At 43.2% G+C, this 18,753-nt stretch overlaps 1 protein-coding gene across 2 annotated transcripts in view; it reads right to left on the bottom strand.

Annotated features, from left to right (window-relative positions):
• Nucleotides 1-18,753, bottom strand: part of slc35f4 (solute carrier family 35 member F4) — a 350,033-nt gene that overhangs the window by 83,395 nt on the left and 247,885 nt on the right. For both annotated transcript variants that reach the window (XM_086003260.1, XM_086003261.1), the window contains exons 2-4: nucleotides 16,735-16,806; nucleotides 2,824-3,121; nucleotides 960-1,179 (exon numbers count right to left, since the gene is read on the bottom strand). In XM_086003260.1, coding sequence (XP_085859386.1) covers nucleotides 960-1,179; nucleotides 2,824-3,121; nucleotides 16,735-16,806 — 590 coding nt within the window. The remainder of the gene's footprint in view (nucleotides 1-959; nucleotides 1,180-2,823; nucleotides 3,122-16,734; nucleotides 16,807-18,753) is intronic.

An 18,753-nucleotide genomic window follows, 5' to 3' on the forward strand; every position in this document is an offset into this window, starting at 1 on the left:
CCCAAGTTCCTGACCTTCTACCGCCCACCCCCCCGAGTTCCTGACCTTCTACCGCCCCTCCCCAAGTTCCTGACCTTCTCCCCCCCACCCCCAGTTCCTGACCTTCTCTCCCCCCGATCCCTTCTCCTCTCCCTGATCCGATCTCCTGACCTTTTCCACACAAAAAAACGGTTGGCAACAGTGAGGAAATGTGGTTGAGGCCGCAGTCCTGTGGCTCCGGTGGTGGGGCGGGCGGCCGCCATACAGGTGTGCATGCGCAGAACGACCCAAACTGGTTTGTGCGAATAATCACTCCGAATTTTCATAGCTCCACCACCCCGTGCCCGCCCGAAAACAGCGACGGAAATCAGCCCGATTGTTACGGAGTTCTGCATTGTAGTTTATCGTCAACAATTTGAGCCAGATTTTCCTGTTCCTGTGCCTGGGCATATTGGATTGCCTGGGTGCATAGAGAAAAATTAGCCAGGAGGATGACATGCCCGTAAGCGAGTCTGCCCAATTTTCCATCAATTAATTGATGTGATCCTCCCTGCCAAAAATTCCTCTCTGTGGTGCAGGTAATCCAATACACCTAGGGGCAAGAACAGGAACATTTGCCCATTATGTAGTTAATGCATCCACATTAAAAAATATTTTTTCAGTGCTGTCAACCTTCAAATTAGTGAGCTAGACCCACTCTTAATAAGGGATCTGAATCCTACTGGAGCGAAACACTTTACTACACATACAACACTGTGTTTCAGGGGAATGTTCTTCTGCATTATCATAAACCATAATTTCCTCAAAATTTCACACAATGTGAGTAAAATTAATATGACTGATCACAGGTACAAGAGTTCATTTGCCGGTCATTTTGTTAATGCTTCTAAAATAGATTTACTGTATGTTAAAGACTGCATTGCAGTTTTTCCCCTGTGGGTAAATTGTTTTTATTGCTGTCATTAATCATCGGTACTTACTCGAACTCCCATGAACTTATCTTTGAGCACAATCCAAGACAGCAAGAAGACAAATGCTTTGTTGCAACAGAAGAGGGCAGAGACATCTGTGGCTGTTAATTTCTTCAGAGCCAGTAAATATAGGTAATTAGTCAATGTCCAGAGGATAGAAAATGGGGCTGTTCTTTTCAGGAAGAGTCTCAGAGTCAGTCCCTCTTCTCCAAAAATTCGACTGCATTCCCTGCAGGCAATGAGCAGATAGATATATAATCAGAGATACGTGTAGCAGTAACTTTTCTTTCACTGTATTGATTCAATTAACACTCAAACGTAAGCTCCTACTACAACATCAAATAGATATTTCTTTAAATATTTTATCTATCTAGCACTTAAGTTGAATGATATAGCTGATCCTCGTTCATTCGGACATAGTTAATTGGGTTCTTCATCTAAAGGAAAGTGTTTCCAAGGTGTACCATTGAATCCCTGTGCATTTGAATCCCAATAGATCAGTTTACTTAGTAGCATTATTTAGTACAGTAAATGAGGCAACTTAATTTCCAGAAGGTGCCCCAATAAGCAGGTTTTAACTATACAGTTAAATAGAAATTTGGAGGGTGATTGTCCTACATCCAATCCTGGGTGAGCTGAAATTTCCTTCAACTAAATATTGGAAAGACCAAAGCTATTGTCTTCAGTCCCCGCCACAAACTCCATTCCCTAGCCACCGACTCCATCCCTCTCCCTGGTCACTGTCGGAGGCGGAACCAGACCGTTTGCAACCTTGGCGTCCTACTTGACCCTGAGATGAGCTTCCAGCCACATATCTGCTCCATCACTAAGACCACCTACTTCCGCCTCCATAACATCGCCCGTCTCCGCCCCTGCCTCAGGGCAACTGCTGCTGAAACCCTCATCCATGCCTCTAGATTTGACTATTCCAACGCTCTCCTAGTTGGTCTCCCATGTTCCACCCTCCATAAACTTGAACTCATCCAAAACTCTGCTGTTCGTATTCTAACTCGCACCAAGTCCCGTTCACCCATCACCCCTGTGCTTGCTGACTTACATGGGCTCCCAGTCCAGCAACGCCTCGATTTTAAAATTCTCATCCTTGTTTTCAAATCCCTTCATGGCCTTGCCCCTCCTATTCTCTGTAACCACCTTCAGCCCTACAACCCTCTGAGATATATTGCGCTCCTCCAATTCTGGCCTCCTGCACATCCCCAATTTTCATTGGTCTGCCGTGCCTTCAGCTGCCTCTGCCCTAAGGTCTCGAATTCCCTCCCTAAACCTCTGCGTCTTTCTACCTCTCTCTCCTCCTTTAAGACGCTCCTTAAAAACTACCTTTTTGACCAAGCTTTATATAAGAACATAAGAAATAGGAGCAGGATTAGGCCACTTGGCCCCTCGAGCCTGCTCCGCCATTCAATAAGATCATGGCTGATCTTGGGCTCAAAGCCACTTCCCAGCCCACTCCCCATAACCCTTCACTCCCTTATCTTGCAAAATCTGTCTATCTCCACCTTAAATGTATTTAATGACCCAGCCTCCAAGCTTTTGGTCACCTGTCCTAATATCTCCTTATGTGGCTCTGTCAAATTCTGTTTGATAATACTCCTGTGAAGTGCCTTGGGGTGTTTTACTACGTTAAAGGTGCTATAGAAATGCAAGTTGTTGTTGTTGTTGTGAGTGAGCCATATTGCAATCGGCGACTAAGGTGGCAATGTGAAAAAGTGACTGTCAGCCTAGCAGGGATGTGCAGAGAAATGCAATCAACATCAGCTACCTGTTGTAACAAAAATCTAACAAACCTAGCAATGTATAGTTTTGAATTGCACAATATCTTTAACTTTTTATTAAAAAAAAGAGAAGGAATCAGTACCTAATTTTTTTAATTAGTGTCTGTTTTTCCTGTGCTGTTGCCAAGTGTCCCGAGTAGTACACAGGGAAAAACATTATGTTCCAATTTGTAGAGAACCAGGTCATAAAAAAAGGACAATGGAAGTTCTTGTATGTGACTTTGACAATCTGTGTAGTACCAACCCAGGAAGATGACACAGAAAGAATAACTAGAAACCCCCAGAAAATCTTGAAGAACACAGAGGTGCATGATTGACAGCGTGTCTTAACATTATTATCCGGATTAAGATTTTCGTTCCGATTCTCCGAAGCTTCTTCTCCTGGGAAATAAAGAGAAACCATTTGAAACACAAAAGAAATGTGGGCATGCACAAAGCATATTATACACACTATTACTGTGGGTGGGAATCCTAGGCACAGCTCTGATTGTCATTAAAGTATCTCACTTAGGGTAGCATCTTATTGTGTAAAGGCAAGAAGGAAATATAATCTGTGGGCAAACTTCTCCTGGCAAATGAGCTTAATAAAGTATGTTTGGAGAATTTTTACTGTGCGAGTATAACCATTCCCTCCCCCTTCGCTGACTAACGTATTTGCTGTCTTCACTGATTGCCTATAACATCAGTATACAATCTTATCAGCATCTGTTACTCATACCATCTAAGCAGTGTGCTTGGTCTACTATAACTCTTGCAATGCTTGACAGCAATGATTGTTTTTGAGGTCCTCCTACAAGTTTTATATCGGGAAATAAAATATAGGAACATTGGAACAGGAGTAGGCAATTCGGCTCATTGAATCTGTTCTGCTGTATTTGTTAGTCATGGCACCTCTATCTATTTAATCCAAATTCTCTGCCCTTGATCTATAGGGACAATTTTCCTGGAGGCGATGATGGCGAATGGTACATGTGGGTCACACACTGGAATAGCGCAGTGCCCAAGGTCACTTCTGTCTGCCCTGATTTCCTATTGGGGCTGATGATAACATAGTAGGTGTTCTATGGGCAGGCAGCCACTTGGGTGCATTACGAGGGAAATTGCAGTGCTGCTTCAGGGCTTCAAGGGCTGTGGCCATTTAAAGGGGATAATAAATGTGGTGCATCTTGTGTGTTTTGGGAGGAAACACTGAGCAAGGTTGAATATTTTGAACATCTGCAACTTAAAGCCAAACATCGCCAAGTGCTTCTGAGAAGTTATTACTACCAGCAGATCATTTTTAAAGTCAAAGTGCCAGGACGAAGATTTGGTGGTTGTATTGCAACCCATTACCAGGCGAGTCATAGGGCTGGTCATATAAAGGCACTTGTTTTGACAATGAGGATAGTGAACTCTGGCACGAACACTGCAGTGAAGATTTGTAACTGTGGTTTTACATCCACTATCTGCAGGTTACACAACTCTCTGACAACCTCTGTACTAAACTGGAGCCTCCAGAGACATTGCTCCTTACTAAGGCCCAGGAATGTCCTTGGGGTTTTAAACCTGCTCAGCTGGATACCTCTAAGTTGGTGCTATCCTCCTCTAGTGCTGCCTGAATGTGTGTGCATCCAAAAGAGCTTCTTGCTTATCCTCCTCCTCCATTAGATAAAGTATAGAGGGATTCTAAATGGGATCGCATCATGCAGCTTTGACAGGTGTCTTTACTATAGCCAAAATTTGTCGGAAACATAATCCCTTTAATGCCAAGAACAGCTAAAAAGCAATGACGTGTTTGTGGTAACTGTAAAGTCACTCTACCTCAAAATTCTTGCTGACTCAGGCCTCACAACTCTCAAAAACACTTTACAAAGCACTCTCTCTTTTATATATGCAGAGCTTGCACATAACCTGTGATCTGTGCAAAACCAGAAAGTAGAGCTGTAGGTTTTTGTGACATTATAAATGTGACAAAAAGGATGAATTGAAATATCTATGCCTGCTTCAGGTGCTCAATCTGGGCCTCTCAAGTTAACAAGGTAGGAAGTTAATGGGTTAGGGTTAGGGTTAGGTGTTACATGCCTTCACTCACATTTCTAGTGTACCATGCCTCCTGTTCAGGCACTCCTGGGCACTATACCCAGAAAAATTAGCCCTTGTATCTCTTAATACTTACTTGGAAATAGGGGTATGAGCTCTCTTTTAAACACCTCAATTGACTTTGCATCCGTGGGTTCTGGGCAGTGAATTCCACAGTCTCACAACTCTTTGTGGGAAGTTTTTGCTGAATTTGCTTTTAACTGGCTTCGCTGAATTCCAACATTAAGTCCACTTGCTTTGGATTTCCCTACTGTAGAGAAGAGTCTATCCTGTCAATGCCATTCATTATTTTGAACACCTCAGTCAGTTTATCCCTAACCTCCTCATCTTCCTGGAATAGAAACTATTTAGCCAGTGTCTTGTCATAATTCAGTCCCTTCTTCTCAATTATCATCCTGGTGAATCACTGTTGGACTTTTTCCAAGGCAGAACACTTTGCTTGGTACAAATGTAGTTGTAGAAACAAAGATTGGGGAAAACTGGTTTGCATTGCAAAAAAAAGTGTCAAACACCAGCGGGAATTAATGGAGCAAGGAGAATACAGATATCTAGAAGCCAAAAAAAAACAGAGTTTCAGAGGGGTAATTTCAATCTTTACACTCCAGGTGCTGAACCTCGCCCTCCAAGAGCACATATTGGAAATTTTGTCATGTGCTGCACATGATTTCCAACTCTTATTTTAAACGGTGGGAAAATCGTGCACAGCAAAATTTCTGAAATGAACACTCGACAGGTGAGGCTCCAAGCACGGAACGCAAAGTCAGAAAGTTACCCTTTAGGTGTAATAAGAAACAGTTAAACACATCTTTAAATGGGAAACTCCTAAAGGCCAGAGCTGCAAATCTCTTTTGGCAAGCAGCACTAATGACGTAAGCAGGTGAAAAATATCCCTGATTTCAGCATGGGACTACTTTGCATGATTGCATTAATATAAGAGGTCTAATGTGGCTCTTGCATACTCCTTGTGAGGGCTCCAAAAAGTACAAAAATGTTTTCATATTGAATATGATTCCTGCCAATCTGGCACTAATGGCCAAATTCATAGGGTGCATTCTCTGAATGCAAGAGAGCACTCACAGAATACATCATCACTGAATCAGCTCTATAGTGAAAATCTTGGGCAACATCACCAATCTCTGGGAGACAACGCTCCCACATACCCAAAGCATCATAATCCATTAATAACAACAGAAAATGCTGGAAACACTCAGCAGGTCAGGCAGCCAGCCAGTTCTGACGAAGGGTCATCGACCTGAAATGTTAACTCTGTTTCTTTCTCCATGATGCTGTCTGACCTGCTGAGTGTTTCCAGCATTTTCTGTTGTTATTTCAGATTTCCAGCATCTGCAGTATTTTGCTATTGCATCATAACCCATTGTTTCTTTTTACAGATGCAGACTGACTTGTATATTTCCAGCAATTTCTGTTTGTATTTTATAATTCCAGATTTGCAGGTTCTCATTATCGTTAACTACCCAAGTACTCTAGCAGTCCGTAATGTACCCCAGTCTATTACTTTTCTAATCTCTATTTACTTCTATTTTATTTCACTTCTCTTTACTCCTCTCCTTTTCTTTCCATGCTTTTTCTTGCCTCTAAGCTCCATTAGCCACCTCCCGCCCCGTCCCCACTGTAGTGTATGTATCCGTCTACCTTTAAGAAAACCATTGTATGTAACCGTTCACCTTTAAGAGAACTATTTTAGGTGTGGCACTACTTTGTTGGCTTCTGTATACTGTAATACCGACGGTGACCACACCGGTATATAAGTGCTGTGTCAGGATTTATTTGGCAGATTCGCCCTGACCTTCGAATAGTAAAGTCCTGTTTTAAGTTACTCTGGTAGTCTGTGTATTAATTAACTAAACAACCCACAGACTTTACAGTGGCGACGAGTCCGATCGTACCCTGTGGCAACAATACTTCCGAAGCAGTTAACGAGCGTCGAGAAGAGGCAACCGCCCTCGTCATTCTGCTGGGAGAAAACTCGAGTCTGCAGAGCTGGAAAGGAGGAAGAATTCAGAGACAAAGACTTCCATCAGCAACAAGCACTGACTGTCCCTTCTGCCACGGTGAGGAGTGAGCCGATCAGCACGAGAAGCAAGCCGGCCACGGTGACTGTGAGTAAGGGAAAAGTAAAAAGAATAACCGGAGGATAAGGGCGGTGCACTCGACCACGGTCGAGGGGGAAAGGAGCCGGACAGAAGTCGGGCCCAGAGGCGCTGAGACTGGGGCAGCGTGGAGCAAGGAAGCCGCGGTACAGACAGGCTGGGGAGGCAACGGCGTCGTGAGACAGCTAGACCGCGACCGGCGAAAAAGGCCGGGCAGCGACCGAAGCCACGAAGCGCTGCGACCGGGAGCGTAGGCGCGGGAAGATATAAAAACTCAGCCGCAGCCGGGGAGGGAAGCACCAGACTGCGAGAGGGCTGGGAGGCGCGATTGGGAGCCGAGCGAGCAGGAGAGGCAGAGCCGACCAAGGGAAACTGAGCGAGAGCCAGTCCAGCGGCTGAAACTGTTCGCCGTCAACGGGGTGTACCCAGCGCCGGTAGAGCCGAGCGAGCGGGAGAGAGACAGAGCCCGAGCAAGGGGAACTGAGCGAGAGCCAGCCCAGTGGCTGAAACTGTTCGCCGTCAACGGGGTGTACCCAGCGCCGGTTGCCCTGCCGAGAAAAGGGAAAGCACTGAAGCCAACGCGCAGGCTGTGAACCTGAAAGCCAGCGGCCGTCGCCCGTGGGGAAAGTGTACCCCTCCCGCTAGGGAAGAAACGCGGGAAGCCGCCATTAGGCGGGGAAGAAGACAGAAGCGGGAAACCGCCATTGAAGTGGGCGGGGAGAGAAGATAAGCGCGGGAAACCGCCATTTTTGCGGGAACCGCCATCTTGGAAAAAAAATAAATAAAAGAAAATTTAAAGAAATAATTCGTGGTGTTATCAGGAAGAGAGGAAGATGCCTAAGCGTGGTAACATCAACGATTTTAATTCCGAGGTAGAAGACTGGGCCACGTATGTGGAACGCATTGAGATCTATTGTGAGGCCAATAAAATAGAAGAAGATGACAAAGCTATAACCTTGCTAAACTCGATGGGCACGAAGACATACGGGCTCTTGAAGCATCTACTAGCACCAGCTAAACCGGCGGATCAGACTTTCGATGATATTGTGACTGTTCTGAAGGATCACTTGAACCCCACACCGTTGATGTTGGCGGAACGATTCAAATTCTATGCGAGAACGCAAAGGAAAGACGAAAGCAACGCAGAATACTTGGTCGAACTGCGTAGACTAGCGAAACACTGCCAGTTTGGAGGGAATCTGACAGAGGCATTGCGAGACAAGTTCGTGTGCGGGTTGTCAAAGGAAGGAACGCAAAAGCGACTACTCGAAGAGAACGACCTTACACTTGACAGGGCTGTCCTTATTGCAGCATCGCACGAAGCCACAGCGAAGGGAACTGCGGAAATGCAGCTAAAGGCAGCGGCACTCAGTGTGGATCAAATTACCTCGAGTACAACAAAATGCTATCGTTGTGGGAAGACAACACACGACCAGAACCAATGCTGGTTTAAGAACCAGGAATGTAGGAAATGTGGCAAACTGGGTCACATAGCTAAGGTTGGAAGAACGAAGGCATGCATAAAGGCTTATGCTCCAGAGAAGAACAAAGTTTCAGAACAGAACTCCACCGAACAACGACAACATAGTTTGACAGAGAATTCTGAGTCTGTTCAGTTTACGGACATATCCATGACTGACGAACACCGAGCTCGGACTCAACTTTATTTCAAATTACGACAGCAAGTAGAACAAGTGAGTTACCGTCTCGAACAAGAGATGAAAACAATGGAAAAGTTCTATGACACCGAATGGGAGAATCTGGAAAGACAACAGAAGCAGCTAGCTCAAGCAGAGAGCGACCATAGAGCCATTGTGACCAATTACCAATCACATCTCCCTTATGCTGTTCAGGAGTTAGAATATTTGCAGGAAGGAGCAAATGAAGAGGAATCTTCAGGAAGCCAGGATTTTATTCCCGTTCTTCTCTACGACTCCTTACAAGCAGAGTTTGAGAAGTTGAAGGAACAGTATGAACAGGCCCAGGCTACAATCCTGGAGGGGATTAACTCGGCAACCTCCGAAAAGCTAGTTTCAGTAGAAGCATATGAGCAACTAAAGGTTGAACATGAGCAAGAAGTCCAAAGGCTGCAGGAAATTCTTGATGAGCTCAAGGCCAAGACAGACTCATCGGTAGAAGTTCCATCCATAGATGAGAAATTAGAGGTGAAAGACATAGCAGAACATGAAAGACAAGATGTCCAAGAACTCATAAAAATATTGAAGGAAACCCAAGACAAATATGAGGCGGCAATGACCGAGGTTCAACAACTTGAAGAACAGATTCAACTGGGAATCCTTTCAGTGGAAGAAAAGGAAACTGTAAGAAACACAGAGACTGTAAGAATGGCCCCTGAACATGAGCTAGAGAGCATCAAGGCGCAACTTCTCCGAGCGCTGAAAGCCAAAGTACAAAAGGAAAAGAAGGTGAAAGCATTGGAGGAAAAGGTGGATGAAATGGAGAAGACTCTGATCCACAGTGTTCCCGTGGAAGAGTTAACGGTCAGCCAACTCCTTCATATGCTGAGGGACAAGACTCTGCAATGGGAACAATCTGAACACGAGCTTCAATCTTCAAAGGGAAGGAGTTCGGAGCTCTCAAAAGTTATGGAAATAGCTGAGGTTGCAACACAGATTTTACTGGGATGCCAAAAGTACGCTGAATCACGTCTATGTGAACAACAGAATGTTGAAACAGCTGCTCCAGTAGAAGGATTGAATAGCCCGATCAATCAATCCCCGATGGAAGGGGAAGTATTGAAATCACAAATGAGGTCATTAGTGAAGGATTGGCAGGAAACCCAGGAAGAGCGGGATGAATATGAACGCATGAAGAAGTCTCTTCAGGAAAGATGTCTAGGGAGGGAACAACAGTCGGCTAACGTCCAGTTGGGTAAGGAAGAAGTAGCAGGCCCTCTCGCTAGACTAGTTCAGGACGACACCGAATATTACCATGACCTGTTGAGTGACACGGAATATTACGAGGACTTGGTCTGCCCAGCTTGTGATGAAAACTCCCAAAGTGCAGAAATCAGGATGAAGCACTTAAAGTCTAAGGAACATAGGGAGATGGTGGCGCTACAGCTGGCAGCTGATAAGGGAGCCCCGAGAGTCTCCAAGAAGCAGAAAAGAAAAAGACGAAGCAGAAGGTGATAACCATCTAAATCATTATCACTTCTACCAGATCATGTACGTGGGCCCTACGAAGGGAGCCAAATCAGTTGGCAAGTAGGAAAAATTACCAAGGCAGTCCAGCTGTTTGTAAAAGTCAGCACTGCTGGTTCAGCAGGACGGAAGTTCAAGCTGTTAAGTCAAGGGAAAGACTATTGGATGAGTCACGCTAGCAATGTGAACCGGCTACACCACAGAGATGTTGTTCAGACCGAGTCAAGACCAGAGACTGAATCTGTGAACTGTTCCCGCAGAGACTGAATCTGTAAACTGTTTCCCGCATAGATTATACCTGTGAATTGTTTTACATGAAGTTGAATATATGTTATGTTTAATGGGGGACTAAGTATGTTGTAAGCTAAAAAGGGAGGATTGTAGTGTATGTATCCGTCTACCTTTAAGAAAACCATTGTATGTAACCGTTCACCTTTAAGAGAACTATTTTAGGTGTGGCACTACTTTGTTGGCTTCTGTATACTGTAATACCGACGGTGACCACACCGGTATATAAGTGCTGTGTCAGGATTTATTTGGCAGATTCGCCCTGACCTTCGAATAGTAAAGTCCTGTTTTAAGTTACTCTGGTAGTCTGTGTATTAATTAACTAAACAACCCACAGACTTTACACCCACCTTTGTCCTTTCAGTTTTACCCAGTGTAAAACTGAATATGACTTAAATTTTCAAATAACCTGCACACATATGTGGTAAGTCTTCTATAGGCATATAAATAGTAAACGGGTAGTAAGAGGAGGGGTGGGGCTGATTAGGGACTAAAATGGAGACCTACACATGGAGGCAGAGGGCATGGCTGAGGTACTAAATAACTACTTGGCTTCTGATACAGTTCTATGGCACCAGTAGCCTCCAGTAGCTTGCCAAAGTGGTTATTTTTCATATAGAATCTTGATAATGAATGTTGGTGAGTTATTATTGTTCTCATCTGCCATCTATCCATACACATTTTTCTAGCAGGTTTCACTGGATACAATCTGGAGTGGGAGCCATGACAGATTTATCTTTTCCAGGGGCACAGAGTTCAACTGTAGCGCACTAAGTGCCACTCCTGCTGTGATCAGCTAATTGAGCACAGACTGCAGATCAAACCTGGGCTATGCTGATCTGCATGGCTCAGTGCAAGGAGAGAACATATTACTTTGTGTTTCTTTTAACCTTCAATTTCAGAAAATTTACAGCGCTATGGGGAAAGAGCAGGGGAGTGGGACCAATTGGATAGCACTTTCAAAGAGCCAGCAAAGGCATGATGGGCAGAATGGCCTCATTTTGTGCTCTATGATTTTGTGAGTTTCCAGGTAACATTTTTATGTCTCCATTGTAACCCAAGAGGTGCTATTTTTAAAGATTTTTTTTTAACAACTGCAGACTGAAGTATGTATTGTCATTAACCATTAACCACTGTCACAGATAACATTAAAATAGCAAGGATAACAAGGACATTTTAACTGTCTTATCAAGGCTGAGATAGATTTTTGGCCTCTGGGGGAATCAAAGGATATGGGGATCGGGCAGGAAAGTGGAGTTGAGGTCGAAGATCTGCCATGATCTTATTAAATGGCGGAGCAAGCTCGAAGGGCTGTATGGCCTATTCCTGCTCCTAATTCTTATGTCCTTATGTTCTTATAACACTATAATATTAACCTTCAACCTGATAAAATCTGTGAGTAGCAGGCTAAGGAACAATATTAAATATAGTCATGTTTTTGCTTTTTTATGCTAGATATTTTTGCAGGTTCACTCCCACTGGCTTCATATTCCCTGTGATCCAAAGTGCACCTTTTTCTGTTCAGTAGCTAGGTAAACAGTAGCAAGAACCAGGGGTAATAACAGAGATCCCTTATTCTGTACACCGACTACTGGAATGTATCACATTGTGTAAATGATGCGCCTCTCTTTGAGAAGTAGACTAAAATTACTCTCTTTCCAGAGGTTCAGGCTCTGAATCAACAATTGATTTTATTTAAATAAAACTGGCAGATGAACAGCATACAGCATAAAATGGTGACTCATCCATTCCATGACTCTTCTTGACACATAAATAAAGACAACATTCCCTTTCTCTCTAAACGTAGGCTAGAAACAGAACTTTAGTTGCTGTAGCTTCAGTCTGGCCTAACCTTGTTGGGCTGGTACAAAACTTCAAACATGCAACTCTGTGGCTGCTGGCTGTAAACCGAACATTCACTGTAGATTGCCTTTCTCAGGCCAGCCTATCTACAGAAATATGACCTAAACCCCTTTGAAGTTATACAGAAACCAAAGGCAATAGACAACTGCATCTCTCCTAATTCCATTAGATCATCAACCATCCAGCAACACTGAATAGATAGCCAATCTTTTTCAACAGCAAAATATTCTGTGATTGAATGTGATGGCTCTGGCCATTTAAACAATTAACTCTCTCTTGTGCTTTTCATCCAAGTCTATACGCCTTGTGAAGTCTGCTACAGCCAACCTGTCCGGTCTGAGCTGATGGTTCTCTATTGATAAAAAAATACTTTGTGTGGCAGGTGTTAACCCCTTACATATTATTTGTTGCAATACAAAATAGAAGTTAGACATTCAATACAGACACAAATATATGTGGTGACCCAGAAAGAATACTTTCTCCTCAACCTCCAGTTTTCAGCAAGAAAGCTAAACTATGGGGCCAATTTTCCTCTCCTCTCTCCCCCATTCCTAAGCACTATGGAGGCAGAGAGCAGGACCGAAACCTGTTTGGATTTCCAGGTTAAATTCATTAGCCTAGGCCAGATGCTGCTCCTGCACACACCTGCCCCCTGGCAGAACCCTGTGTCTGGAAGTGGGTGAAAATCCAACTGCTGCTGCAGGGCTGTGAGGTCTAGAACAGCAGTAATGACTGCCGGCTGTGGGGACTCCTAGCTGCTGTCCAAAAACAGCTTAATTAACAAAAATAGTTTAAAAAAATTGCCGACTTACTGCCAGATATCCACCTGTTCTGATGTTCAGACAGGCCTTAATTTAGGCGGTCAATGCTCCTGCCCAAAACGGGGAATGAGGCGGAAGTCATCCACACATTCCTTTCATGGCGATAGTCTGACCTTTTCCTAGAATTATTTCTTCAACCTTCTCAGTTACTTCCTTTCACTCAAAATCTTACAAATCTGTGAGCATTGCTCTTATTATCCCATATCACAAATGTCTTTACTCAACACATATGTACTGTGTCTTGTTAATAACCCCCCCAGTCTCCATTTTCTTCATTATCACTATCGCCACCATTATTACAATACCTAGACATCTTCACTCCTTTGTGCATTTTGGCAGTGCAGAGCCCCCTGCACCATTCCGATTTTAGTATCAGGCAAAGTGAGACTGAACTGGTTGCTCTGTTAACACAAGCTCAGAAGGGGATGAAGAATAAACATAAAATAATATTTCCATTATAAAGCAATTTGTTATCAGAGCCACAGTTCATAATGTTTCAAAATGATTACATACATCAAGAGATCAGATACATATTGATGGAAGATGCTTAATGGGAAAAAGTAGAAGAGCCAGTTTAGTCCACCAATAATGTAGACCTCAAATCATAAGGGGCAAAGTCAAGAGTGAATTCTGTAGAGCTTTCTCACATGGATTAAAATATGCCTTACACATTTCCACAACTGCATAGTCAGTTCCTAAAACATATCGGATGTGTTATACATTGTGAAAACCCTTTTAGATTAACACTTTACTATTTCAGACTCAATATTTTTTTGAACAATTGTTTTAGTTCAAAGACCAAACTCCCACTTGTATCTTCCCACAAAACCTTGTGCAATCAAATCCCTACCATTTCAAGACACAGGAGGTTGAATTTCAAATAAAATTAAATGAAATGCTTTAACAGATGGTCTTCCAAAAGCAGATCTGGATTCAAACCCCATTTCAACTTGTGTTATTTTTGCAAACACTAAAAGTAATGAATTTACCTTGAAATTCCACCAAGTGTGTCACTTTCATTTTTTAACATTAGATTTCCTTTGGTCACTATTTGTAACAAAATTATAAATATGAGTAGAAAGAACATATTTAGAATTTCACTACTAACAGCCAACAGAGGAAATAATCCCCCATCATGTCTGAAGGATTAAGCAAGTGTGTAAATCAACAGAAAATATTCCATGTGGACACGCGCATAAAACTGAGGATTTCAAATAAGGATCTTATCCAAATAGATTGATTAAGAAATCAGAGCAGTATTTGACTACCACTCTGGGATCAGTTGTACAATTTAACATTGCTGGTACAGAACTTTTGTCTAATGGGAACACATACCAGGAATTTGAGCACAAAGTCAGCAGGCTGCAAATCAAGTGCGTTTACCTCCACGCCTGAATTCCCAATAGGTGCTCCTGTTGCAGAAACTCTGACCATAAAATTAGGGCTTTGGTGAGACCACACCTGGAGTACTGTGTACAGTTTTGGTCTCATTACCTAAGGAAAGATATTTTTGCCTTAGAGGGGATGCAACAAAGGTTCACTAAATTGATTCCAGGGATGAGGGTGTTGTCCTATTAGGAGAGATTGAGTAGAATGGGCCTAAATTCTCTGGGGTTTATAACAATGAGCAGTGATCTCACTGAAACATATAAAATTCTTAGAGCGCTTGACAGGGTAGATCCTGAGAGGCTTTTTCCCCTGGCTGGAGAGTTTAGAACTAGGGGTCACAGTTTCAGGATAGGGAGTTGGTCACTTAGGGCTGAGATGAGGAGAAATTTCTTCACTCAGAGGGTGTGAATCTTTGGAATTCTCTACCCCAGTGCATGGTCAGTAATTGAGTATATTCAAGACTGAGATCAATAGATTTTTTGGACACTAAGAGTTGGATTTTACCAGCTCTGAGGAGGCAGGTTTGGAGGCAGGACTGCTGGGAAAATCAAAAAGAACCCGCTCCCAACCTGCCTCCAACCAATCTTCCTGGGAGTCGAGTCCCCGATTTGCGCAGGGACCTGACTCCTAGTGGCAGGAAGAGGATTATAACCACTTAACTGCCTGTTAACAGGTAGTTAACAGGCGGTTAAGAGGCTTTTTCCCATTTTGAGACTTCTGCTGTGGGCTTCCCGATGTCAGGGAACCCCGCCAGGGTAAGTGAGGTGTGCTGTGGGTCTGTTGTAATGTTTGTGTATGGATGACAGCTGCAGAAGTGGTGTGAAAGATGCAATGGAACACTGGTGAGTATCAGAGGTAAGGAAATGTTGGGAAAGTCCTTTTTAATGTGTTTAGATTTTTCTGTAGCTGACAAGCTTTGAAGTGTTTGTGTGGTCTTACCTCATTGGGAGAAGTTACAGATCGCTTCTGTACCCTCACCTGCAGCTGCCATCTGTTTTATCCTAAGGAGAGAGTCATTGGAGAGCCTTGATGCAAGGGCTCACCTTTGTACAGTGATTGTCAATGCTGTCAAACACTGACAAATCATCTGTCAAGAAGAAATGGTATGTGTCCCTTTAAGAAAACCGGCAGATGAAGCGTCATCAACTGACGTCATCTGACACCGGCTTTCCCTTAATTGGCCAGCAAGCCCGCAGGGCGGGCTTAACAAGGCCAATCAGGTGAAAATAGCGTCTGTGCGTCGAACGTCACTGGGGGCAGGACTAGAACCCGGAAGGCAGCAGTCCCACCCCCAACTTGTCTTGGTAAGTAAAATCCAGCCCTAAGGGAATCAAGGCATATGGGGATTGGGTAGGAAAGTGGAGTTGAGGTCGAATATCAGCCATGATCTTACTGAATGGCAGAGCAGGCTCAAGGAGCTGTATGGCCTACTCCTGCTCCTATTTCAATGTTATGTAAACCTGTGTCAAAATGTTCTTTCCTTTCTGCCTCCCTGCAAATTGCTGCACTTTGAGAATTGAAAATACTTCATACTAAATGGAAAAAAATGTTTCAATCCCTAATGCCTTCACAAGAGATTACTTCAAAAAATGCATAAAGTTGCAAAAAAACACATTGTAGATGTCATTCTGTGGTAAATAGATGTCTGCATAAGCACAAACATGCTGTATTGGACAACCTCAGGGCTGTGCTGTACAGGTTTAAGGGTGGGCACTGCTGGCTGTTCTAATAACTGGATTTGCTCAAAAGCACCCCCCCCCCCACCCCGAGGTGATAGCATAACTATAAATTCAATCTTTTCCTCTGACAGGAGGGCTTTATATTAATTTTATTTTATGAAGTAGTTTGTTTACTCTTGAAAGCTTTTTTACCCTTTTCCTAATTCCTCCACATCTCTCCCACGCTCACACTGGGAACCACTGTCAATCCAGCCCTTAAGCATTTTCACAAATGCCATCAAATCCATTTATTCAGCAATAAAAATACCTGCGTATGGTAAAGAAAGGAAACTATTCTCAACCACTGTTCACATCAGCCTACCCACAAACAATCATGTTGATTCCAGCTAGCTTAGCCGCAGAAGCCTGAATAATGTTGAGACCTGGATTTGAATTCTAATCTGGTCTCCAGTAGTTCAGAGTCATTGGGGCATAAATTCAGCATCGTTGTGCCTGTTTTACAGGAGTGCTCCTCCTACCTCCACATTGATACTGTGGGCTGCTGCCAACCTGTGCTTGCCTCCCTCCCATTCCACCCCCTTCCCTTCCCCCCAGACGTACCTGTGGGCTGGCACGGCATCCGAGGCAGTCGATGTTCTAGCGTGGTGACCATTTTGTGGCTGTTGTCAGGCGCTATCAAATTTAAAAAAGAAAGAAAGATTTGCATTTATACAGCCCCTTTCATGACCTCAGGATGTCCCAAAGCGCTTTACAGCCAATGAAGTACTTTTGAAGTGTAGTCACTGTTATAATGTAGGAAACGCAGCAGCCAATTTGTGCACAGCCAGCTCCCACAAACAGCAATGTGATAATGACAAGATAATCTGTTTTAATAATGTTGATTTTTAGGGGAAAATATTGGCCAAGACACTGAGGATAACTCCCCAGCTCTTCTTCAAAATATTGCCATGGGATCTTTTACAACCCCCTGAGAGAGCAGACAGGGTCTTGGTTTAATGTTTAATCTGAACGACGGCATCTCTGACAGTGCAGCACTCCCTCAGTACTGCACTGGAGTGTCAGCCTAGATTTTTGTGCTCAAGACTCTGGAGTGGGACTTGAGCCCATGACATTTGACCCAGAGGCGAGAGTGCTACCAACTGAGCCACGACTGACACACATTTAAACCCAATTTTCTCATAGGAACTTTGAAAGAGAGGTATCTCTTTTACATGTGATTTCCAACAGAAAAGATACATACAGAGGATTTCAAATGGGTCCAAGTTAAATAAAAACAAGATGACCATAACATAAAAATAAAAGAAAAATAATAATTCTGATACAAATTTAAATTCACTTGTTGTCTTAGCGGGGCTTAAATTTGATAGCACCCAATAACTGATGCAAAATGGTCGGCGCACTGGACTCGCATGCTCGAAGAAATAGGCATAAGGACCATCCTAAATTTGTCCTCGGGTCTCACTGGAATATACCCGGGAGCTGTGGGTGCCAATCGGGCACCCCAACTCAGCGTAATGGTTTGAGCCCTTTGAATTTCCCTAGAAACCAAAAATATAATAAATAGTCAGCATGGATTTCAAAAGGGAAAGTCTTGCTTAATCAATCTCTCTGAGTTTTTTGAAGAGGTAACAGAGAGAGTAGACAAGGGTAATGTAGTAGCTGTAATTTATCTAGATTTTCAAAAGGTCTTCGATAAGGTACCACATAATAGACTAATGAATAAGGTCAGGGAATGCGGTGTCAGGGGACAAGTAGCAGAATGGATAGCTGGCTGGCTTCAGGACAGAAAGCAAAGAGTAGGGATAAAGGGTAGCTAGTCACAGTGGCAGAAGGTGGAAAGTGGTGTTCCACAAGGATCAGTGCTGGATCACTGTTGTTCACAATTTATATTAACGAGTTAGACTTTGGAAATAAAAACACAATTTCTAAATTTGCAGCAACACCAAACTGGGGAGGATAGTCAATACTGAGGACTGCAGCAAATTACAAGAAGACATTAATAAACTTGCAGAATGGGCATACAATTGGCAAATGAAATTCAACACAGATAAATGGGAGGTATTACCTTTTGGTAAGAAAAATAGGGAGGTTACATATTACTTAGAAAATAAGAATTTAAATGGGGTAGAGCAGCAAAGGGATCTCTGAGTACAAATACACAAATCACTAAAAGTATCAACACAGGTTAACAAGGCCATAAAAAAAGCAAACCAAGCACAAGGATTTAATTCTAGAGGGATAGAATTGAAAAGTAGAGAAGTTATGCTAAACTTGTATCGAACCTTGGTTAGACCACACTTGGAGTACTGCGTACAGTTCTGGTCGCCATATTATAAAAAGGATATAGAGGCACTGGAGTGGGTGCAGAGAAGATTTACAAGGTTGATACCAGGAATGCGAGGGTATACATATCAGGAAAGGATGAACAGGCTGGGTCTCTTTTCTCTTGAAAAGAGAAGGCTGATGGGTGACCTAATAAAGGTCTTTAAAATCATGAAAGGTTTTGATAGAGTAGATACAGAGAGAGTGTTTCCACTTGTGGGGAAGAGCATAACTAGAGGCCATCAATATAAGATAATCACCAACAAATCAAATAGGAATTTAGAAGAAACTTCTTTA

This window comes from Somniosus microcephalus, chromosome 12, assembly GCF_052327205.1.
Source record: "Somniosus microcephalus isolate GS21.2 chromosome 12, FLI_Smic_1.0, whole genome shotgun sequence".
Taxonomy (NCBI): Eukaryota; Metazoa; Chordata; class Chondrichthyes; order Squaliformes; family Somniosidae; genus Somniosus; species Somniosus microcephalus.